The sequence below is a fragment of the Mustela putorius genome, unplaced genomic scaffold (genome assembly GCF_011764305.1).
Source record: "Mustela putorius furo isolate JIRA1106 unplaced genomic scaffold, ASM1176430v1.1 tig00000738_pilon_pilon_pilon, whole genome shotgun sequence".
Taxonomy (NCBI): domain Eukaryota; kingdom Metazoa; phylum Chordata; class Mammalia; order Carnivora; family Mustelidae; genus Mustela; species Mustela putorius.
The window spans coordinates 3714768-3739130 of NW_025421463.1; the positions used below are offsets into that span (position 1 = coordinate 3714768).

Here is a 24363-nt window from a genome sequence, read left to right on the forward strand (position 1 = left end):
CTCCCTGCCCATCAAGACCCTTCCCTCTGCCCCCCCACCCTCAGGATGGTGGGAGGCGGGACGTGTCTCAGCCAATCAGCAGACTGGCAGAACAAGGGCTTTATCCTCCGTTGCCCTGGCAACCAGCCTTCCCTTCTGGATCCCTCGCACTGTGCACGTGGTACAGAAATGACAGTCAGGGCAGGGTTGAGAGAATTCGGGGATGGATGGGAACCACCTAGCAGGCTGCTGGGTCCCGTGTCTGCTGAGCCTGGAGAGGAGGGGACCCCAGCTGAGATAAATAGAAGGGTTTGGAGGCTTGCGGTTTGCGGGTAGGGAGAGATGAGTGTCCCCAGCCAGCGGGTGGGTACACAGAAGTAGTGACTAGTAGAGCCAATGAGAATCCTATATTGTAGAGGAAAGAACCAAGGCGGAGACTCTGGACACTTAGGTCCAATGTAGACACTGCTTTCAGTGTTTTATGCATAGTAGTTCATTTATCCGTCATCCAAGGTCACACAGCAAGAAAATGACAATGCCAGAGTCAGAGCCCTAGTCTGGCCTTCAGGTCCCCACACAGAGGCTGCCTCTTCAGGTTCTGCCTCATCAGCCCCAAAGTTGCCCTGGCTGGGATACAGCCTCACATGGTTGTTGACTCCCGGGCAGTGAGTACCCCAATGTCCCAGGCATGGCCCCCCACACTGCTTCATTCTGTCCTCCAGCTGGACTGGCGTTGAGAGCCCATCTGGGATGAGGCAGCTACAGCTCAGAAGTGAGGCTTCTTACCTTCTCCCTCTAAGTCACCCAGCTTCTCAGTGATGAAGTTAGGGAGTGGGGGTGGGGTAAGGGGTCCACCTCCCAAGCCTGGGTCCTCCCACCTGTGCCATAAACAGAGTGTCAGCAAAGCGTCAGGCTCCCAGTGTGCACTCCATAAACATCAGTGCCTACTGCCTTAGAGTAGAGAGCAGCCCCAGAGGCCTATAAGGAGGGAAAGCAGTTTCAAGGAAACACTTCCTCAGGGAGTCCATTCCCAGAAATCTGAGGATAGGCAGGTCGGAAAGGTCATTGGGAGAGATGCCTTCAGGACCCAGGGTCCCCCACCCCACAGACACCCTGCCAGCTCTGGGACCATCTGGATCCCTTTAAGGGTGGTGGGTCCTCTCCAGATATATATGGCAAGGGGAGTGAGTTTGCAGTCAGAGGGGGAATTGTAATGAGACCGGCTACTCATTGAGTAAAATGCAAATCTTTTTTTTTTTTTTTAAGATTTTATTTATTTATTTGACAGAGAGAGATCACAAGTAGACAGAGAGGCAGGCAGAGAGAGAGAGAGGGAAGCAGGCTTCCCGCTGAGCAGAGAGCCCGATGCGGGACTCGATCCCAGGACCCCAAGATCATGACCTGAGCCGAAGGCAGCGGCTTAACCCACTGAGCCACCCAGGTGCCCAGTAAAATGCGAATCTTAAGTGGTGAGTGTTTACTTGTGTATACAGCTTTGATCAATGTCTAGGAGATTTTCATCTCCCCAGATGGTTCCCTCCTGCCTGTTGCCAGTCAATACCCGCTTCCCAAAGGTACCCACTGATATCTATCACTGTAAATTAGGTTTTCCTGTATTTGTATTTAATGTGAACGGACTCATACATTATGTACTTTTGTGCCTGGCGTCTGTCGCTCAACACAATCATTTTGATGCTCAACTGATGCTGCTCCATGGGTCAGTATACCACAGCTGGTTTATCTGTCGACCACCGAAGGACATTTGGGGTGTTTCCAGTATGGGACTATTGTGAGCATAGACTCCTCAGTGCTTCTCAACAGTCTGGAGTTGGAGGACAGAGAGGAGTTAGGGGAGTGGTGAAGGTGAGAAACCTTCGGAGGTAACGGACATGTGCATTACACTGATGGTGGTGGTGGCTTCCTAGGAGGACACACTGGTCAATACTTATCAAACCATAGGACGCCTGGCTGGCTCAGTCGTTAAGCGTCTGCCTTCGGCTCAGGTCATGATCCCAGGGTCCTGGGGTCAAGCCCTGTGTAGGGCTCCCTGCTCAGTGGGAAGTCTGCTTCTCCCTCTCCCTCTGCCTGCTGCTTCCCCTGCTGTGCTCTCTCTGTGTCAAATAAATAAATAAATCTTTAAAAAAAAAAAAAACAACTTACCAAACCATAGACTTTAACTATGTGTAGCTTACCTATGTCAATTATACTATGATAAAGCCGTAAAAAATGTGATCAATGGCCTTCAGAGATTGTTTTAGCCATATGATTCTTTATTCACACACAAACATATTGGGGGTGCCTGGGTGGCTCAGTGGGTTAAAGCCTCTGCCTTCGGCTCAGGTCATGATCCCAGGGTTGTGGGATCATGTGGGATAGAGACCCTCATCAGGCTCTCTGCTCAGCGGGGAGCCTGCTTCCTCCTCTCTCTCTCTCTGCCTTCCTCTCTGCCTACTTGTGATCTCTGTCAAATAAATAAATAAAATCTTAAAAAAAAAAAAAGCATACTGGGAAGCTCAATATAAAACAGAGAATAAAGCCTGAGCTGCTTCTGTTAAACAATGGGATGGGGTTTTGGGGCCCTCCCCATGCAGCTTCCCCTTGCTCCTTATAGCATATCCCTGAGGCATCTCCCCAGAGCTCCACAGAAGCCAGTTTGAAAAACACTGTCCCAGAGGGTGTCTGATGGCCCTGCCAGTTCCACGTGTTCTTGATATTAGAACCTCCAGGCCTGGGTCTGGCCTTCTGGCCCATCCCCTCCCTTCATTGCTGTATGGATCCCACACACAGCTCCTTTCCACTGCACTGCCCAGGGGACAAGCCCCAGCTCACTTTCACATCCCAGCCAACCGTTTCCTCCGCAGCAAGTGTAGCCGTGTCTCCCCAGGGACCCTACATGCATCTGGGCCCCCCGGGGCTCCCTGGGGTGGCTCTCACCAACTGGGCTGCTTTGGCTGTTGTAATTGGTCCAACCACCACCGAGCAAGGATGGCATCTCTGGTGCCTGGGTCACTAGCACAGGGCACCAAACCTGGCACTCAGCACCTGCTGATTGAATGGGTCTCAGCTCAGCCCCTTCTAGCTAGTGCTACTGGAGCCAGGGTCTCTCCGGGGCACTCCGAGGGCTTCAGTGACCTCTGCAGCCTCCCCTCTCCTCACTGTCTCCTGACTCCATCTGCTTCAGCCCCTGGCCTCCCTCGTCAGGGGTGCTCCCCTCTCTGGGTCTTAGCATCTGCTGCTACTCCTACCTGAAGCCCGGTCCATATCCTTGACTGGCTCTTCTCTCACTGAATTCAGGCATCTGCTCAAACATGACCTGCTGACAGAAGCCTCCCCTGACCCAAAATAGCTTCTTCCTGTCCATCTCCATCCCCTAGCTCACCTTACTTAATGTTCAGAGTACTCATTACCATCGGACTTTTGGGGAGTCCCTTCCACACCCCATGTAGCAACAATCAGGAACTGGGGCAGGAACTCCATGAAGCCATATACTTCCAGCTCTTCCTAAGCAAGATACAGTTTCGCCTGCAGTGAGAAGGATGTAGGTTAGACCGGGAGTATGGCTCTGTTGCCCCAGACACCACAGCAGGGAGCACACCTGTGTGATCAGGGTCTGGCTCCCCCCACTCCAGAGCTGATAGACAATGCCTGACTCATCTGTATTCTCCCATCCAAGTACTAACCAGGCCCGACCCTGCTTAGCTTCTGAGATCAGACGAGATCGGGCGCGTTCAGGGTGGTATGTCCGTAGACTGACTCATCTTTATTCTCAAGGTGGGGTGAAGGGTCTGCCCTAGGAAATGATGAAAGAACCCCTGCTGAGAATTAATCAATGGATGCAAATTTATCCCTTCATTCAACAAATAATCAGCAGCAACTCCCACGGGGTCAGGCACTTTTCAAAGGCCCAGACAGGGAAAATGACAAAGTCTCCGCTCTCCTGTGTCTTTCTTTTGCTGTAGCTGGAAAGACAACGCACAAGTAATCATGTAACTGTTGGGAGAAGCAATGGGCCAGGGTCATGCACTTCCCTGCGGGCTCCTGCCGGGAATGCCAAGAGAGCAAGGCCCTGAAAGCTCTTTACCCAGAGGATTGATTTCTCAGGGTTGTGGTTGCAGCAAATAACCTTGAAGGAGGAGGTGACATTTCCCCCATGCCCCGAACAAAGAACCTTATGCTGCTTGCTATAAAAGGAGTGAATGTCTAGTCCCCTTCTATACTGCTGTCCTATGCATGAAGTGTATAAGGGTCCATGGTGGGTCCTTCACAGGGCTCGGGGGACATGGGGTAACACAAACACACCTGCTACTGTTTATACCATCAGTAATAGGAAACAAACTAGACAAAATCCTTGGTCTCTTACCCAGGAGTTTCATCCATGAAACAGTAACACACTATTACTAAACAATAGTAAACAGTAACAGTTTATTTGTTTGTAAATATGGTACAGTCTCAGAGGCTGTGCAGTTCTTGACCACATGCAAAGTGGAGATGAGAGCTGTTGAGAAAAAGAAGACAGGGAGCATGGGGTGCCTGTGTGGCTCAGTGGGTTAAGCCGCTGCCTTCGGCTCAGGTCATGATCTCAGGGTCCTGGGATCAAGTCCCGCATCGGGCTCTCTGCTCAGCGGGGAGCCTGCTTCCTCCTCTCTCTCTGCCTTCCTCTCTGCCTACTTGTGATCTCTCTCTGTTGAATAAATAAATAAAATCTTTAAAAAAAAAAAAAAAAAGAAGACAGGGAGTATGTGGGAGATTTGCTTTTTTTTTTTTTAAAGGTAATGGAGGGTTTTTTTTTTTTTTGGATGATTTATTATTAATTTAAGTACACTCTACTCCCAAGGTGGGGCTTGAACTCACAACCCCAAGATCAAGAGTGGCAAGTTCTACCAGCTGAGCCAGCCAGCCTCCCCAAGACTTGCTGCTTTAGATAGGGATTGTTAAGAAAAGCCCCTCTAAGTATTTTTTTAATTAAAAACTAAAAATTAGGAGCACCTGGGTGGCTCAGTCAATTAGGCATCCTCCTTCAGCTCAGGTTATGATCTCAGGGCCCTGGGATCAAGCCCCCGCATCCGGCTCTCCCCTCAACCGGGAGCCTGCTTCCCCCTCTCTACCTCTGCCGATCTCTCTACCTACTTGTGATCTCTGTCTGTCAAATAAATAAATAAATAAATAAAATCTTTAAAAAAAAAAAAAAAAGATGGCTCTGATTGCTGCATGGAGAAGAGACCCCTGGGGAGGAAGCGAGGACCCAGTAAGAAGGTTGTTACGCGAGTCTGGGGTGAGAGATGACGGTAGCTTGTCCTGGTGGTGGCGGTGGCGGTGGTGAGAAGTGGTCAGCTTCTGGATGCATTTTAAGTCTGAAACCCACAAGCTTGCTTATGGATTGGATGTGGGATGTGAAAAGAGGAGCCAAGAGTGGCCTTAAGGTTTTGTTCTGAGCTGAGTCAGGGAAGACGTGGGAGGGGCAGGCTTGGAAGGAATCAAGAGTATGATGAATGAGCACGAGCGAACGAAAACGAAACACTGAATGCCTTCTTCCTCCGGGCGGGAAATAAAAGGCCTGTCCCAGGGACTGTACTTTAGGAGCCTGAGGTCAGAGCTGGAGCTCCCCCCTCAAAAAAGGAGGTCGGGGTTCCTTTAAGAGGACTCCGCCCCTCCCCGCGAAGCCCCGCCCAGATGAGGGTCACGTGCCCCTCGGTCTCTCGCTTAAGGGCGGACCTCAGCGGTTTGAAAGATCCGCGCGCGGGGCAGGAGCGGAGGTTCTTTGCGTGACTGGGATGTCGGTGTTGCGGCCACTGGACAAGCAGCCGGGCCTGAACACGGCCACCATCTTGGTAGGCGTCAGCTGCTCGGCTTCCCCCGCCCGCCTTCCCTCCTTCCCTCTTTGGCTGCGCCTCAGCAGCCGGCTCCTGAGCGATCTGTCAGGGTCTGGAGCGCGCCTTTCCGGCTGGGGTGTGGTGGGCGGGACAGCCACACTCCGAACCAATGGGAGTGGTCGCCCGCTGAGGCTGAAGGACGCCCCCACCAATACGTGCGCGGCGGGCTCTTTCCCCGTTTCTGATTGGTGGAGCTGCTGGGCGGGGAGACTGGGGAGGGTCCCGGGAGGCTGAGTTCCTCGCGGAGCGGGCGAAGGGGTTCCCGGGGTCGCGGGGTTCCCGGGGTCGCTGGGTCCCGCGGTCCGGGGGAGGGTCCTGGGAGGGAAGGACTGCGGTGCGGCCAGCACTGGGCCCTCCACCCGTGCCCGGCCGAGCCCTGTCGGTAGACGGCGCCGGGCGCGAGAGAGCCGGAATCCGGGAGCCGCGCGGCGTTCGGTGCGTGGCTCGCTGCCCGGGCCCCGCGGCGGGTCTGCGGCGCCCGGGCCTCAGGAGGCCGCCTTCTCTGCCGGGCAGCTGGTGGGCACGGAAGACGCTCTTCTGCAGCAGCTGGCCGACTCGATGCTCAAGGAGGACTGCGCCTCGGAGCTGAAGGTGTAAGTAGCCGAGGCCGGGGGTGTCCGATGGCTCTGCGGTGGCCTGAACGGTGGGCCCAGGAGCGCGAGCCGGGAGCCAGAGAGGCGGGCGCACGTGGGGCCGGGCCCAGAGGCGCGATCCGTCCCCAGCCAAGGGACCCTCCGTCGCTCTTGTCACGCACCCCTGTTTTCCTGCAGCTCTTGTGACCACCGAGGATGTCTTTGTGCACCTGTTCGTTTTCTCGTTTCGGGGCTGCCAGCCCCACGGACCCCTCGGTCGGCCCCTTGAGGTCAGGGACTTTGACTTTTTTCCCTACGGAATCCCCGGTGGCTTGAGCAGTACTTGGCATAGAGGAAAGTTCAGCCACCCCCCAGATGTCGAGAAAAGTTGACTAAAGAAGTAGTATCTTGTTTTTCTTTTTTTAACTGGGGGAGAGTGGAAACAGCTGCCGGTGGGAATCAAGTGACGGGATGTATGTGGGTGTCATTGTCCCTGCTGGACAAGCTCCAGGGGCTCATGTTGACGGAGAAGGATCCCAGTCCACTGGGTGTTCCTCCATGGGAAAGGGAAACACCCTCACGGGGAGAATCAACCCCCTTCCAGCATTTGAAAGAACCTGATGAGGGAACAAGCTCAGACGAGTGATGAGGGTGACTTACCCAAGGTCACATAGCTGGTCATGGGCAGCCTGAGATTTGAGCCCACTTCCATTACCCTCCAGAGAGGTTCAGCCTTAACCCCTAATCCGCACAGTCTAACACCCCTCTTCTGAGCCTGATCTCCCTCCCAGCATGCAGTGTAGCGGGCTAGCCCCGTGCCATCTTCTCTCCCGACTCCCTCTTGCCAAGGTGGTTACCAGACAGAGCTACCTTCTGGCAGTAGAGGTCAGTCTAGATGGGACCAGCTCTGCCCTGCCCCTATTCTCACCTGAGGAGTCTAGTCCACAAGAGCATCGGGGGAATAGGTGAGGAGCCCTCAACAGCCTCTTGCCCCAGGGCGGGCAGCATGCGAAAGGTCACTGTGATGTGGATCTTTATCCTACAGTTTCTCATTTTTCAGCCACCTGGCAAGGTCCCTCCCTCTGCCCTCCAACATGAATCGGCCCCGAATTGACCTGATCATGTTCGTGGTCAACCTTCACAGCAAATACAGGTGAGAGCCAGAGAGTGGGGACATCAGGGCTCAGGTAGACCTGGCTTAGGGATGTACTGGGATGGTGACATCACTTGTGATGGGAAGCAGGGGACACAAGGAGAGGCTGCCTGGGGCTAGCCCAGAGGGTGAGGGTACGGAGCTAGTGGCAAGTGAATGATATTTTAAAGACACTGATTAAGGGGTACCTGCATGGCTCAGTTGGTTCAAGCTTCAAGCATCGGACTCTTGATTTTGGCTCAGGTCATGATCTCAGGGTCCTGGGACTGTGCTCCACGTGTGTCTGCCCTGAGATACTCGGTCCTCCTCCCTTTGCTCCTCTCCACCATGCACTTGCTCTCTCTCTCTCTCAAATAAAATTTTAAAAATAAAAAATAAAGACACTGATAAACTCCAGCGGTGGCATTGGTCATTTATCTAATGCTTTCTGCAGCCTTCTCTGTATCCGTGATGGCAGACCCAGACATGAATGAAGCAGACCCCCCCACCCAAAGGTGTTCCCAGCCCACTGGGAGAGGAAGCCAGACTCCTGAACAGATGATTACAGTATCTGGCACTGGTCCTGTAAAGGAAGAATGCGTTGGGCTATGAGAGTCCCAACAAGACCTCTGACTCGGGACTCAGGGCAGGATAGACTTTCTGCTAGAGGTGACCAGGACAAACTAGCCCGGTAAAAATGAGAGTCAGCAGAAGGTTCCAGATGAAGAAGGTTAATGTAATGGGTAGGAGGAACACAAGGTGTGTGTGCAGGACTGAGAAGGCTAGTCCAGGGTCAGGAGCCCAGGGTAGTGGGAGGCTGTAGCCAGGGGAATGTGAGTGATGGTGATGCTGGGCTCCTGGCCTCTCTGTGGTGCCAGCTACCCTGGGGGACAGGACCGCAGTAAACCTGGGGAATATGGTAGAAGGTCTGCTCTCCCTCTTGGGGGATAGCCAACTGAGGGTAGGCGGGGTGCACCTCTAGCACAGAATCTGAAACACACCCAGTCATGAGGTGGGGGTTAAGAGAAGGCTGGGGTGGAAACACTAGGACCAGGGACATAGAGCTACCAAACACAAACACCCAGCAGCAGGATCAAATTCAGACCTACTGTCCGGCCAGGGGGAACAGGTGAGCAGTGGCTAGAGCCCATGGTGATGCAGAGAAAGGGCTGAGATCTGCCATGATTATCAGAGGTCCTGACTCAGCAGATCTGCTGCTCTTTGGGTGAGATCTCTGTTCAAAAGGAACGCTGACCTGTCTCTGGGGAGATTCTGCTCTACAGTCATACATCAGGGCAGAGAGCTATCCTTACTGTTTGCTTCAGGCCTTGTTCATTCAGGCTGAAACCTTGGCTTGGTTCTCCTGACCAAGATGGCTTTTTGGCCAGGAGACAACAGATTCTTTATCCCTCCTTGGACACCAGTGAATGAAACCCTTGGCTCAGCGGGTCAAAGTTCCCTTTTCTGAGAGGAGAAGATTGTTTTCATACACTTGATGTGACTATAAATATTGTCACCTGATTGGAAAGCAATTTTGCAATACCTAGGTACCTTTTTTTTTTTTTGAGAGAGAGAGAGAGAGAGAGTGTGTGTGCACAAGTGGGGGTGGGCAGACGGAGAAGGAGAGGGAGAATCTCAAGCAGGCTTCGTACTCAGTCCAACACAGGGCTCTATCCCAGGGCCCTGAGATCATGACCTGAGCTGAAAGCATCAAGAGTCAGACAGAGTCAGATGTTCAACTGACTGAGCCACCCAGGCGCCCCCGACCTAGGTACATTTTAGAAAGACACATATTGTGTCCCAGCCACTCTGGGTCTAGCATCTTCCCCCACAGAAACATTTGTCTACATGTGTGAGAACACATGTGGAAGAATGTTCATGCGGCAACCTTGTCATGATGAGAAACTGGAGACCATGTAAGCGTCTATCACCTAGAAAATAGATTGTGATACGGGGTGGTCGTTCCAAAAAATGCCACAGGTTGAACCCAATCAAACCCAACTACATGCTTATACATATCACTGCCTGTATTTGTGTATGAGAAATTCATATGCAAATGGAATTATACCCCAAACTGGGGGCAGCAGTAACCCCTGGGTTGTTGAGACAGAAGGGTGGTGCTAGAGAGGGACACTTCCTCTGTACTGATCACCTCCATATTTACTGTTGGATTGTTCTAGAGGCTTGAGTCACTTTGTAATGAAATGTCCTTAAAGTGAAAGACAAAATATTCCCCTAGTGGTGTTTCCTCTTATATCTCCTTCTCCGGCCCCTCTGGGATGAGGAAGGCCTTCTGCCTTCTCGGTCGTAAGGTCTGTCCTGTGTCTTCTCTCATCAGCCTCCGGAATGTGGAGGAGTCCCTGCGCCATGTGGACGCCACCTTCTTCCTGGGGAAGGTGGGCTTCCTTGCCACAGGCGGTAAGTCCATTCCGCCAGTCCCCCTTCCCCACCCCCACCTCCCCAGGGAGACTTCTCACTGAAGCCGTGCAGATCCCCGGGGCCTGGGGCAGGGGCAGGGTGGGGAGGAACTGTGGAAAGAAGGAAGTACATGAGCTTCAGAATCTCTCCGTCTCTCCGAAAGCAGATCTGAGCAGGTCATTCCACTGAGATCATTCCGGAGAGTTAGCTGGGGACTCCCCGTGGCTTTCAGAGTAAAATCCCAGCTCCCATGAGGACAAAGTCTGGCCTTCCGCCTTCCTGTCTGGGCTCATCCTCCTGTCACTCTCCCGTTCTTGGGCTCGGCTTACAGTTCTCTGAGCAAATCCTGCTCTTCCCGGGACTGTCGTATTAACAGCGGAACTGACAGTAGCTGGCCTTTCCCCAGCACGCCCTGTATCCAGACGGCGTCATTTCTCTGTACTTCATCTTCACCACACTCAACCCTTTGAGGCACATGCTGTTACGTGTCACAGCTGAGGAAACTCTCCGTGTGGTGTAGTAACCTGCCCGAGGCCCATTGCTAAAAAGTGGTACAGCCAATAGTCGTACCACATCCTTAATGATTATATCCTACCGCTTCCCGTGAATGCTCTTTTCCTGTTTGCCTCGCTAACCCCCATTTCCCATCTCTGGGGGACAGCTCCCTGACCGGCCCTGCAGTCCGGGCCCCTGGGAGTCCGTCCATAGACTCCCCGCCCTCCCTCCTCCACCGGTGCCCGCGCCGTCTGCCCCCAGCCAGCTGAACTGTGAACCCCCCAGGCTGTGCGGCGGCTGGTACAGATTATGCTCAGTAAGCATTGATGAATTCCCTATAGATTAATTCGTCGAATCTCTGTAGTCCTGGGGGCTGTTCCCATCCTCATCTTCGAGATGAAGAAACTCATGTTTCTAGAGCACGCTCTCTCCAAGGCCTCCCAGCTTGAGAACAAAGTATGTTCTAATTTGACGAAAAGCAGGTTGAACAGGCAACTGAGGCCCGGGGAGGGGGTGATGATTGAGTTTGCCCAGTGCCTCCTGGCTCACGGCCGCCGAGGCAGACATTCAGCCCGCCACACTCACGGCTTCTTTGCAGCTGGCCGGGAGAGCCACTGCAGCGTTCACCGGAGCACCGTCGTGAGGCTGGCCCGCACCTACCGGAGCCCCCTGCTCTTCTGTGACCCGGAGGTGAGGACGTTGGTCGCGGGGGCGCAGGGAGAGGGCTGTCAGCGCTCCGTGGGTGTGTCGGGAACGCTTCTCCGAGGGTCGTCAAGTGCTCGAGCAAGGGGATCCTGATGTGAAGACACAAAATCCTGATCTGAATCCTGGCTTCACGGCTCACTGTACCTCGAGTACAACAGTTAGCCTAAGCAGTGGGGGGCACAAATGCAAAGCAGAGCGATGATACACATTCGACCCGAGCTCCTCCGAGATGCCAGGCGCTACGGCTTGTGCCTGGCGTTGCTTTGTTTTCTCTCATAACCAGGTCTCGCGTATGTGCAGTGGGTCCTCGTTACCGTCTTGCTCTCCTGCCGGGCTGTCAGTGCCAGGAGGCCAGGCATCTTGTCTGTTTCCTTAACCAGGGCTGCCGCGCGTCCCCCTGCAGTCAGAATGCCCACTGCCCCCCTTATGCCCCTGGACTACAGGTCTGTTCTGGTCCCAGCACGGGGCAGGGCATCCAACAGGCAGCGGCGGTGGCTGGGCAGTGGTGGGTGCAGGGTTGGAGGGTGTGCGTGGTGTCGGTTCTGTCCCAGCTCACTTCTGTTGGGGTTTCTCATCCGAATTATGAGCCTGACAGAGCAGTTTTGCTGATACATTTTGCTCTCTGCTTCTCTTCCTGCAGTATGAATCCTGACTTTTTGCTAAAAGTGCTCAGCAGCCGCTTCCTCTGGGTGGTCAGCAGAGGACTCCCAGGGCCTGGACCACCCCACCCATGTACCAGACCTGCTCAGTTCATTGTGGGGTGTGTTTATTAGTTTTGAGGTCTGCTCTGCTCTGGTCTTGCTTCTGTTCCCAAAAAGCCAAGTGATGTAACGCAGAGAGAACCGAGTCAGCACCCTGCCCATTATCAGCACCCAGCCCTGGGGCTCTTATTCACAGGTTTGTGGACCCCTCTGGTCTGAGTAGAATTCAGGGACTCTGTGAACTTCTCTGAGAAAAAAAAAATACTTGCTTTTTTCCCACTAAGCTCTAGTGAAATTTAGCTTTATGAGTATGGGCAGGAGAGGGCGGCAGTAGTAGCAGGGGCTGGGTCTGTTCCAGCAGAAGCAGCACATGTTCCATCTCGTCAGGGGAGGGGCAGGTCTCCTGACTCAGTGCATCGATGCAGACTGACGCACTGCTCTGTCATGGATTCGGTTTTCGTATTGGGTGACTGTTTAAGTCAGCACGCTGATGTCAGATAGGACCGTGAGGCCTGTGCCATGCCCGAAGTGCCTGCCCTTCCAGGCTTTTCTTACAACATACCCCAGAAACCCAAGACCTAGAGAGGAGAGGCGACTTGCTCAGTCATGCAGCTAGTAAGTTCTACGGGAGAGCCAGCAGATTTGCAAGCCGTTGTCTCCTTCCCTTCTTAACCTGCTGACTGTGTGGCTTTGGACAGGTCACTTCCCCTACATGCAGCCGCCATCTCCTTCCCTCCAAAGGGGAACCATAATCTTTGCTCCACAGCCCAGGTACATCAAACCTTAGGCGGTCCAGCTGTGGTGCTCAGGACCTTGCGCTGTGCGGTGCGGTTCCCCGTGTGGCCAGTAGGTGGCAGGCCACACCAGGTCCTGGGGTCTCCGGGAGCCTGACTCCAGGAAAAGGCCTGTGATGGCCGGTTCCCAGGCAGCCGCTGGCCTGCCCCCAGCTAAAGCTGGCATTCCTTCGGAGGAAGCAGCCGGTGTTTGGACAGTCATCACTCCTCATACCTGTGTTGTCCTTTGCCGGACACACCCCCCCACATACCTGAGTTTGCGCCTCGCTGTATTTTAAGGCCTTGCCCGGCAGGAATTTTCAGTCCTGTTCTACACATAAAGAAACACATTCCAGAAGCCGGGGCATTGACCCAGTGCCTGTATTTCCGAGCACTGCTGATAGGGCCCAGGGCTGCTACCTAAGCACGAAGATGGGCCAGGCGTTGCGGCTGCCCCCACAGAATCCGGGGAGCCAGACCGCGGGCCCCGTGTGCCACGGCGGAAGGACTTGCCGAGACCGGGAAGCCTGGCGGGGGGATGAAGGCGTTCCTCCCTGCAGGTGACGCAGCAGCCTGGGGTAGTCACACTTGGGTTTGGGGCCACAGCTCCGGAGTGTGGTGTGTGGATTGGAGGAGGCCCGGCCAGGGATGAGGCTGCTGCAGGAGGCCCGCCGGGGAGCCGGAAGGACAGCAGCAGCAGCTCGGAGCTATATTTGGGGGCGAAGGCCACAGATCTCAGAGGGAGTGGATTTCGTCAACAAAGACTTCTTATTTATTTATTTTTTTAAAGATTTTATTTATTTAATTGACAGACAAAGATCACAAGTAGGCAGAGAGGCAGGCAGAGAGAGAGAGTGGAAGGGAAGCAGGCTCCCTGCTGAGCAGAGAGCCCGATGTGGGGCTCGATCCCAGGACCCTGAGACCATGACCTGAGCCGAAGGCAGAGGCTTAACCCACTGAGCCACCCAGGCGCCCCTCAACAAAGACTTCTTTGGTACCTCCAGTGAGCTAAGCGTCGTTCTAGGCACCAGCCATGCAGCATAAAACAAGAGTGAAGAAGGAAGAGGAAAACCCCCGCTCTGTGGTCATGGAGGGAGCAAAGCAAAGAAGTCAAAGCTGTGGGTGCTAGAAAGTGTGGTGTGTTGGGTGGTAAAGTGGTGAAGGTTGGTGGGGTTGACAGGAGTGACTGTGAATGGGACCTTGACAGACTTGAAGACGATAGGAAGGCAGGTGCCGAGACCGCTGGAGGGAGGAGGCCGGAGGACCAAGTGCGAAGGCCTGGCGTGTGCTCCTTGCCTGGTGTGCCCAGGGTCCCCCCCCCGGGAGGCTGAAGACCAGATCACAGCAGAGGGCAGGGTAGTGGTGGCTGTGTCGTAGTGACCGCGTCCCCAGAGCAGGAGTGCGTCGTGGGTCTTAGTACGGGTGGTGACTTTCAGGCTGCATAAGACGGGAGCTGCCGGGAGGGTGCAGGGGTGGGGGCGGGGAGGGCCTGATACGGGTTTTATTTATTTTTCTTTTCTATTTATGTGATGCAAGTTTAAATGGATCCCTCCAGCTGTTGGGAGGAGAGTAAATGGAAGAGAAGCAGGGCAGAAGTGAGGAGGCGGCCCCGGGGGCTGTTTCTGGAAGAGTTAGGAGTGGCCTGGGCTCCTGCTGCCCAGGGAAGGGGGAGGCAGGATGGCCTGTACCACTGGGCCATTTTCCAGGGTGGAGCCAACCGAATGTGCCGGTGGCCGGGGTGTGAGCCGTAGGAGAAAAGAGGATGGCCCCAGGGTTTTCAGCTGGGCCGCTGCTAGGATGGAGGTGCCCTTGGCTGAGATGGGGTGACTGCAGGGGGGACAGGTTGGGCGGACCCTCAGGGACTGCACCGGAGACATGCTAATCAGATCGGGGTGTCTGTCAGCCGTCTACCCAGAAATCGAGTAGGCAGCCACGTACGTGTGTCTGACGTTCAGAGGAAGGGTCTGGAGATGTAATTTGGGCATTGTGGGTAGTGAGATGGTTTTAGATCACAGAACTGGATGAAGTTCCCAGGGAGTGTGTGGGGGGAGGAGCCTTGCAAAGGCCAAGGCCAGGGGCAGCACTTAGAACTTAGATGTGTGTGTGGAGGGGGCGAGTGTGGCATCCTGGGGGCTGGTGAGGAGCATTCTGCAGACCGGAGCGCTGTGGCTGACCAGGGTCTGATGAGAGACTCGGAGAGAATGACAGCTGCCTCTGGGTTTGGATTAAGGAGTCACAAGTGGCAAAGATAGGAGCACAGGCAGCACTGAGCGTGCCTGGTCCCTAGTGAGGGTGACGGGTCGAATGGCAAAACCCCTTCCCTAGTTAGAAGAGGAGGACGACGACGATGTGCCCACGGAGCCTGTTGGCAGGACAGGGCGACCGAGCATCGTGTGGCCTTCGTCAGGCTCTGATGTTGCATCTCCTTTGCTGCTTTCTGGCACCAGGCCCGGGGACAGAGTTGCCAGCCCTACCTGACCGCACCCCATGGCACCTCTGGGCCCCTGCCCTCCAAAGCCCTGTTCAAGGAACCCTGTTGATGGGACCTCCCTGTCCCTGTGAGGGCCACTCTCTGTCCACTCCTCCTTTCCATGCCCAGGTAAAAAGGTCTTCAGGGCCTCTGCCTCCTGGATGTCGGTTGGAGCTGGGTCTGGTTCAGATCCCAGCCTGGAGACCACTAGACCCTTCACCTGTCTTGGCCAGCCCTGCTTGCTAAGCCTCGCCTCCCCTGGAGGAGGGGTCACTGTCTGTGGCGTTCCTGGTCCCTGGAGGACCTCTGAGGGCTCTGTAAGCCAGAGCAGTTGAAAGCTGCTGGGTGAGGCGGGCTGTGGACAGGGGCCTGGCCATGATGGGCCGTGGTGCCCGAATGCGCCCCCGCGCTCCGCTTCTGCCCACCCCCATCCTCCGCTCTCCCTCGGCAGGTGGACGGCTTCCGAGTCCCGGTCGCACAGCGGCTGGTGCGAATGCTGCAGATCTGTGCCGGCCACGTGCCTGGTGTCTCGGCCCTGAACCTGCTGTCCCTGCTGCGGAGCTCTGAGAACCCCACCCTGGAGGACCTGTGAGGCCTGCGGTCCCCCCGACTGAGTTGCCCCTCCCCAGGGCCTGGGGTCTGGGGCGGGGGACTCCGCTGTTGCCGCAGCCCGGCTCTGGGTCTGGGGTCGGCTCCCTGCACGGCCCAGACTCGGGAGCCCCGCTGGTGGGACGGCAGCCCCCGCCCCGCCCCGTGCTCACGCCAGCGGAGCCCCGTGTCTTCATCCACCTGCCAGGCTGCCCCACCGCCTCAGGCTTCCTTTGAACGAAGCATCCACGGCTCAAAAATAAGTCTGAAAACCCCTGGTCTTCTCCACCACCTCGACTGTGCAGATGAGGACACTGAACCTGGGCAGTTATGAGGGTCTGGCCGGGGTCTTGGACTCTGCGACCCCATCTGACCCCACATCCTAGCCCTGCCATCCTCACAGAGCCTGCTGTGGCCTCGTAGACCCTCAGTTTCCCCAGGTGTATAATGGAGATCGTTCTACTGAGACATTGTCACGTTGGTTAGGACCGAATGAAATGACAGGCCTGCCGCTATAGGGTTCCCTCCATGTGTGTTCTGTGTATCCCGTGATCCCTTGTAGTAAGACCTTGCCCAGTTCCAGCTAAGCGCTCGGTGAACGGTACCTATTGTGTGAAATCCCACAGAGCTGGGTTAAAAGTTGGTGCAAACCCAGGAATTACACTGTTTATGAATTGATACATTTGTGGGAATTATGTGAGAAAGGCTTTCTGGAGGGCTGGCTCCTGGCTTGGCGGCCAGAGGTTGTGCCATGACCGTGGCTCCCCATCTCCTCTGGGTCTAATGAGAATTTGCAAAAGTGCCAGGGTTGGAATCCAGAAATCCGGTGGCCAGCTGGGCACACGCTGGTAGAGGAGACCGCAGGAGGAGAGCTGGGTCTGGGCTCCCTTAGACCATGACGGTGCCCCCACCCCACCCCCATTTGGCTCATGCAGGGACCTGCCTCCAAACTCAGGCCTCTGCTTCGACTTTGCCGTCATAGCTGGAGCCCCTGCTCTCCATGAAGTGGGGCCAGCTTGAAAATCGTGAGGGGATGCCTGCCTTTCTCCCCGCCACAGGCTCCTGCTCCGGCCTGGCCCAGCGCCGCACCCCTAGTGCTCAGTAGGTCCAGCAGTCAGACGGCTGGCTGCTTACAGGCCAACCCGGAGGACCCACTGAGAACCTCAACTGCGATGATTCCATCTGAGGTCCCTAGTGTCCGTGACACAGCGGGGCGCCGCACACTTTATTGTCCTCACATGGCCACTCCTGTGTCCCCTGGCAGACCTGCGAGGTCGATACTATCTCCCTACTTCAGCTCATGCAAGCATGCTACTGCCAGAGGCGTGTCCACATCACACAACTCATCAGGCAACGGACCTCCAGCCCCTCCCCTGCTCTTCCCTCCAGTTGTTTTCTTAGGTGCCTAATGGTTGGACAAATGTTCGGGCATTTTTGCTAGGCAGGCCCTGGCTGTCCACACAGAAGTGGTGGACATGCAGGCCTTGTGCCTGAGAAAGCAGCTGTCAGGAAGGGCAGTCTCAAGGAGCCGCTCCCACGTGCTGGGGTCCGCACCTCAGGACAGGGGCAGGCCAGGGGGAGGAGAGGGCGAGGAGCAGGGTAGGAGCACCGCCCACTGCAAATGTGGGGCTCCTCGGCGCTGGGGAAGGGAGGCCGGCTTCCTGCTGCGTCCAGGGTTGAAGGATGAGGCCGGGTTGAAGGATGAGGCCGAGGTGAGAGGTGAAAGTGCGCGCTAGTCTCTGAGGGGATGGGCAGGATCCGCAGAGGCCCCGTGCCTCCTAGGAACCAGCCTGGGCCGGAAAGGTGGGGCTTTGTAGGGCAGTGCGGGGAGGGGGTGACAGTAGGGGAGGTCTCTGCGAGCCGATGGAGCGGGTATCCAGGCAGGAGAGGAAGGCAGCGCAGACACGGCCTCGCTGCCTTTGCTGAGCCCCGTCCCTTTGTTGGAGACGAGGGGCGCCCCTCCCCCTCCCCCTTCGCCTTCCCCCGGGCGGCATGGGGCACACTTCTATCCCCCCCCCACTCTCTGGTCCCTGTGCCATGTTTTCTCTGCCACCTGGTGCCATTTAACAAGAGAAGTGGCATTGCACCCCAGCCAAGGATCTGAGAGCCTTCCAAGCGCCCGGGGAACTCAAGGCTGTCACTGCTGCCAGCTCCAGCGAGCTTGGCGGGGGCCCAGGACCCGGGAGCCTGCCTCTGCCTCACCGCAGAGCTGAGCAGCCCCCGAAGGGTAGTCAGCAGCCCTCCCAGGGCTGTTCCCCCCGGCTGGGGAGTGCGGCCACTCTACTGTCCGGGGGCCAGGGACGCTGGGAGGCAGTTCAAGCAAGGGAAGTAATGGAAGGCCAGTCTTTCTGCCCCAAGGGTGCCTGGAATGGCTGCCTGATGCGGCGGTGGGGTGGGGGCAGCTAGGAGAGGCTGTGCCAGGCTTCCTAGGGATCTTGTGACCTGAGGCAGGTCCCTTTATCTTCCACGAGCCTCAATTTCCTTGTCTGTAGGATGTGATCAGGCTAATGAATGCCTTTCTCCCCGGTGGCCTCAGGACTGAGAAGGAGAAGCCATTATTTTATTTTATTTATTTATTTTTAAATATTTTATTTATTTGACAGAGCAGGGGGAGTGGGGGGGGGGGGGGAGCAGGCTCCCCGCTGAGCAGGGAGCCTGACGTGGGACTCGATCCTAGGACCCTGGGATCATGACCTGAGCCCAAGGCGGACTCTTAACCAACTGAGCCACCCAGGCGCTCCAAGAAGCCATTATCCTAAACACAAAACTTCCAACCAGTGTCAGAACTCTCGGGTTGGCCTTGGTCACAAGATGGTCACAGCAGAGGCAGTTACAGGGGCGGGCTGAGGCCCCTGTAGGAGATGCCTTTCTGCTGGACCTTCGAGCAGCCGGCTCCATGCTGTCTGGGCGCACAGAGGAAAGAGTGGGGTTTGGGCCCCACTGACGGGACCAGGCTTTGTCAGCCCACAGGCTCTTTTGTTCCTTGGGCACTCCCCAGGGGGCTCCCTTTCCTTCGCTGAGACGGCCTGGGCCTGTGTCCTGGCCCGGATCTAATGCTATTTCCGACCCTGGCCAAGGAGGCTGAGCCTCCCCAGTGAGGAGGGGGCTCAGCAGCAGGCACCGGTGTCTCCTTCAGCCCTCGGCAAGTGGAGGCAGGGGCAGCCTCGGTCTGGGGCTCTGCCAGGGCGACCTGGCCACAGAGGGGAAGTGGTGCAGTGGGAAAGGGCCCAGCCCTTGAGTCTCACTGACGTGGGGTCTGTGGCCAACCTGCGTGGGACCTGGGGCAGCTCACTTCCTGTCTTCCTGTGCCCACAGCCTCTTGAGGTTCTCATGGGTCTCAGAGAAACCAAAGAGCCCGACCCTGTGCGTGCCCTGTGTATGCCCTGCACAGACAGGGCTGGCTGCCGGTGCCGTGCGGCGGGCATGCTGGAGTGCCGGGGAGTTCTGGAGGGAACGGCCTGCCACAGCGGGCCCCTCGCCTCCCGCCCCTACTGCGGGCCGGGCCTCCCCGAAGGGCTCCAGCAGAAAGGGACCCTCTCCACAGGGCACAGCTGCTGCCTTGCTCTCCTTCCCTCGGTCTCCCCTGGGGCCGCACGGGCGCAGCAGAGACTCGGTGTGGGAAGGCTGCTCGGAGACCCCTGGAGACTTGAGGGGTGGGGGTGAGGAGTGAGGACAGTGTGGGGGTTGTCAGGACCTGCCCACCTCTGCGTCCCCCCTGAGTGTGACCTGTGGGCTGCGGACTGCTGAGGACCAGCTCTGTGGGGGGGGAGAGTAGGGAGTCCCAGCGGCCCTGACCCAGGCAAGAAGCCAGGAAACAGCCTCCCTTCTAGGGGCCACCCTCTTACACCCGGAGGAATGCCAAAGGCATCTGGGGGCCCCTGGGAGTTCACACTGGGGGGAGTGCCTGGTCTGGCTACGTGGCGGCCCTGCGAGGCCTGAGGGCTCCCTGCACCTGGCCGTCCCCAGCCGTGTTCGACCACGGCCCCCACCCCGAGGGCTGCACCCGACCTGCCCTCCACCTGCTGACCGGGAGGGGACTCCGCCGCCGCGTGTGTCCTGGGAGCCGCGGTGGGAGAGCTCGGGCTGAGGGGCTGCCTGCCCCGTCCCCCATCCTGAGCCTGCTCTCCTCTTTGTGAAGCGGGAACCCCACTGCCGTTTCCCCCACAGGGCTGAGGTCTGGGCTCCCGCAGGGCCCGGGCCGGCAGGTGGTCAGGCAGTACTGGGCCCTGCCGCTCTCCTGGTCACTGTGCCATTCCCCGGGCCTCGTCCGCTCCTCCCCGGACATCCTGGGTGCGGGGGGTCACTCTCCCTCTGTTGGGAAATCTCACCAGGCCCGGCCTGACTCCCGGGCCGGCCCTCCGTGACACCCTTCCCTCCTGAATTTGTCTCCCCAGCACTGCTCACCCTCACCTACTGCACGGTGTCCCCGTTTGGATTTTGTCTCTGGGGCTCCCTGCCCTCTGTCCAGCACCGAGAACAGTGCCTGGTGCAGAGTGAGTCTCCGAAAGTATTTGCTGAACGAATGGCGGCCTCTGCTCACAGAGACGGCCAGTGCACCAGTCAGGCAGGGCCGAGAGCCTGCTGGGAGGCCCAGAGCCCGCGGCCCTTGTCCCTGCCACACCGGGGGGAGGCTCCCTCCTCTCCCACCTGCGACCCGCAGGTCTAGCGCCCAGGCGGCGGGGACTGTGTCCCCCATCCCAAAGCCAGGCTGAGAACGGCTGGGCTGCCCTGGGCCACGGCCCCCAGGGATGCTGGACTGTGTGTGGGTATGTGTGCACGTTTACGTGTGTGCGTGCACATGTGCATGTAAGTGTACGTGTGTGTGTATGTGTGCGTGGTGGGGGGCAGGGAGATGAGGTTAGCCTAAGGCTAGGCAGCCTGGGCCTGTGAAAACCTGGACAGGGTTTCCAGAACCACATCATGGAAAGGCCTCACCTGCCCTTGGAGAGTCTGGAGTGGAGGGCGGAGGGCCGGGGGCTCCCCACCTCGGACGGCTTTGTATGGAGCCTCTGTCTCTCCTGCCCCTCGTCCCAGGGTCCCCACATTCCTCCGGGGAGGGGGGCTTTGTAGCAGGGTCCTGTGTGTCAGCGCTAAGTACAGGAGAAAGACAAAGGGAGTCCCCGTTCTGGGGCCCCTGACCACTCCCGGGACAAAATATGACAAAAGATGAAGGAGGGGCCCACGCGGCTGAGGGCTGAGGTGGGCCGGGAAGCCCCCAGAACAGCTCACACTGTGTGGCCCCTTTCCATGAATCACAAACCCTGCTTTTCTGCAGACGCTTACCTGAGAATGTAAAGGCGCAAAACAGGATGGAGGGAAAAGTCCAAAGGCAGGACAGCCTCCCTCGGGACCGCAGGGAAATGCCCCGTCTTACTCCCAGACTGCTGTGTTGTGTGAGGGTATTTTTGTGAGAATGTGTTCAGGTATTACTCACAGAATTGCAAATAAAAATAATTTTTACGTAAGGAGTGCGCCCTGGGTCTCCGAGCACTTTCACATCTAGATCTGGGGGGGGCCGGGCCCCTCTGTCCCCCGGGACTGTCCCCGCTTATCACCGAGCTGGTCCAAGTGGCAGTTTCCTCCTTTCCCCGACCCCGTCCCCGGGGCAGGCAGGGCGCAGGCCACGCTTCCCAGCCGGCCGGGCTCGGGCCCTGTCCCGGCTCCCGGGACGCGCTGGGCCATTCCTCACCCTGCAGAGCCCCTGCTTCGCCACCTTGAAACCGGTTGTCAAGATACCGCCTGTGTCAGACCTGTTGGGGGAGTGTCTTGAGGGAAACTCGAGGGACAAAGATCATGGGAGACTCCCTTTTCCCTGACGGACCCCAGATTAATTATCTTTGTAAAACAATTCACCAGGAAGCGAAAACGTGAGAACACTGAGACGTTCGTTCGTTAGGTGGGTTTTTCAGCAACAAAGTCCCTTCTTGGGGCGCGTGGGTGGCTCAGTGGGTTAAGCCTCTACTCTCAGCTCAGGCACGATCTCAGGGTCCTGGGATCGAGCCCCATATCGGCTCTCTGCTCAGCAGGAAGCCTGCTTCCCCCTCTCTCTCTCTGCCTGCCTCTCTGCCTACTTGTGATCTCTCTCTGTGTCAAATAAATAAAATCTTTTTTTTTTAATTCCCTTCTTTTCTACTTAGTACCTTTGAGGCCATGATACCAGAGTAATAAATAAAAATAAAATAAAATAAAATAAAAATAAAAACTATCAAGTGCCTAGCTGGTTCAGTCAGTAGAGTGTAAGACTCTTGATCTCGGGTCCTGAGTTCGAGCCCCACGCTGGGTGTAGCAATTACTTAAAAAAAATAATAATGGGGCACCTGGGTGGCTCAGCCGGTTAAGCGTTTGCCTTCAGCTCAGGTCATGATGCTGGGGTCCTGGGATCGAGCCCACATGAGGCTCCTTGCTCAGCGGGGAGCCTGCCTTTCCCCTCTCCCACTCCCCCAGCTCCTGTTCCCTCCGTCAAATAAATAAAATCTTCAAAAAAAAAAAAAAAAAGTGATGGAGAGAACATGAATAAAGAAATTAATCGTCACTTCAGAGTGTGAACCAAAATAAGGAATACACTGAGAATTTAACGAGCATTTATCATGCTGGTCTGTCGGGGAGATTTCTCTTAACTGTGAGGTCGAGATTCGAGGCCTCCCTCCGCCTCCCGTTCAGAAGTGGCGAGTGAGAAGGTGCGTGTGGGGGTCGGGCACCTGCCCAGGCCGCTGACACGAATCACACACACCTTTCGCTGTTGCTGCTTTGTCCTGGGCACGTGGCCTGTTCGGCTCCCAGGCGGCCCCCGGGAAGCAGTCCCTCTCCCCCCTCTGACTGGCACCCCTGAAAGCCACGTCCCCTGCTTTCTGCGGCAGCCAGTGCAGGCCCCAGTGAGACAGGCCCGCCCAGCCTGCGCAGAAGTGGCTCCTTCAGGTGACCCCAGCCTGGCCCTACGGGCCCGCCTTCTCCCACGGAACGGGTTCCTCACTCCCAGTTCCCGCAAGACTGTCTGCTCGGCCCGATGGCATGAGGGTTCACTGAGGCGCTCGGTCCCATGTAAGGGCTCTGCAGTCCTCAGGGTGACAGGTCGTAACAGCTCTGCCAGGGATGGGGGTGGGGGCTCTGCCGCCGCTCCCCTCCAGGCTCCAGGCCCCCCCACGCCCTCACCACACACCCACACTCACACCCACACCCACCGCCCCAGACCCACTTCTCCTTTGCAGCTGCCTGACGCCTACACCTTCCTGCCAGGGGAGTTGTTGGCCCGCGGGCAGGGGCCGGAGAGGCAGTGGGCCAGGGCTTCCTCGAGGCCAGAAACCTGGGGCCCAGCCTCGCTCCCCTCACTCCACAGCATCACTCTTTCCTCCTAAACAACTTCGAGATGGTTCCCCTGCCCTGGGCCCTGGTGTCCTATCTCCAACCCCACAGTAGCCAGAGAGAGAGGGTCCTTAGGAAGCACAGCTCCCTGCACTCACGTACCTCCTGGGGCTCCCCGGGGCCCAGCGCCTCTGCAGCCTCAGGCTCCCTGCCTCCCCAGCAACCCCCCAGGCAGTAGCCGCCAGCAGGTCCCCAGAGTAAGCGTCCCATAAGTGTCCCCTCTTAGCTCTCTTTGCCTTTGCCCTTACCAGTCTCTCTGCCTGGAAGCTTCTCTCCCCCATGAAGCTGCTGAAGATCTACTCCGGTGCCCAAGCCCCTGCTGTCCCCTGGATCCCCAGCCCTGACCGCATAGGGGTCTGGTGTGGCCCACCGTGTCCACCGCGCTGGGGCTCGCTGCCAACCCCTGTCCCCAGGGCCAGGGCAGCAGAGGTCAGGAAGGCTTGTGTGTGTGTCTGAGACTCAATCTGAGAGACCGAGGGGGACAGACAAGTGGGGAGACCCAAACACTGGAGAGGAAGGACAGACAGAGGGGACCTCTGAGATGCGGAGGCCAGCAGGCGGGGACACACATAGCCTGGGGAGGAGCTGGGATGGGCCGGCCGCCCACTGGGCCTTGGTCTGTCTGTCTGTTCATCTGTTGATCTAAGTCTCCCTCCTTTCCAGGATCTGGAGACAGCTGTGAGCCCTTGGACCCTCGGCTACCCGCCTCCTCCCCCGGCGGTGCCCTCTGCTCCGGCCAGAGGTTGCTAACCGTCACGCAGCTCCTCCGACTAGGCACTGTCCGCTCAGAGCCCCGCAGAGGCCCCCTGGTGCCCTCAGCCAGGGTCAAACTCCATAACCCTCCACCGAGGCCCCGGCCCTGCCCTCCACTCTCTGGGCTCCTGCACCCAGCACTCTCTGGGCTCCTGCTCCCTCCTCCTCTGCCCCGCTCCCCTAGACCTCACTGCCTCTGGCAAACACCTTCTCAGCCTTGCCTCCTTGACAAAGCCTTCCTGTCCCCCTCCGTGGCTGCTGCTGGGAGACACTGGCTTTCCCTGGGAGACTGGGCTCTCAGGAGGCAGCCGATAAAAGGACCCAGCTCTGCCTGAGAAGGGCAGGAAGGAGCCCCAGGGGCGGGTGTAGCTGGTGGGGGCTGTCTGGGGCTGGGGCTGGCCCTTGGGGAGCAGGACAGAGGAGGCCACCCCGAGGTCTCTGTCCTGACTAGGGGGGTCCAACCTCTATCCGCCAAGAGCAGGCCCAGGTCTGCACCCCAGCACTGTCCCAGAGCCCAGCACAGGCCCGCCCAGCCAGCGTCTGGGGGT

General features: G+C 57.2%; 1 protein-coding gene across 7 annotated transcripts; it reads left to right on the forward strand.

Annotated features, from left to right (window-relative positions):
• The first annotated feature begins 5665 nt into the window (after positions 1-5665).
• CENPM (centromere protein M) lies at positions 5666-24324 on the forward strand. Of its 7 annotated transcripts, none has more exons than XM_045083775.1 (6): positions 5666-5807; positions 6363-6442; positions 7467-7574; positions 9892-9971; positions 11065-11156; positions 15567-16381. In XM_045083775.1, exons 1-6 carry the CDS (start codon positions 5751-5753, stop codon positions 15705-15707), a joined length of 558 nt encoding a protein of 185 aa, XP_044939710.1. In that variant the 5' UTR covers positions 5666-5750; the 3' UTR covers positions 15708-16381. The 7 variants fall into 7 exon arrangements, with proteins under 7 accessions (XP_044939710.1, XP_004771276.1, XP_044939713.1 ...); XM_004771219.2 differs by having other exon boundaries at positions 7482-7574; XM_045083778.1 differs by lacking the exon at positions 7467-7574.
• The last annotated feature ends 39 nt before the right edge of the window (positions 24325-24363 follow it).

Bases quoted from the DNA above. Each gene is read 5' to 3' on its own strand.
- CENPM (XM_004771218.3), top strand. From the start codon at position 7,214: ATGCAGTGTAGCGGGCTAGCCCCGTGCCATCTTCTCTCCCGACTCCCT. The intron at 9,972-11,064 runs GTAAGTCCATTC...GCTTCTTTGCAG, and splicing joins GGGCTTCCTTGCCACAGGCG to CTGGCCGGGAGAGCCACTGC. The intron at 11,157-15,566 runs GTGAGGACGTTG...CTCCCTCGGCAG, and splicing joins TGCTCTTCTGTGACCCGGAG to GTGGACGGCTTCCGAGTCCC.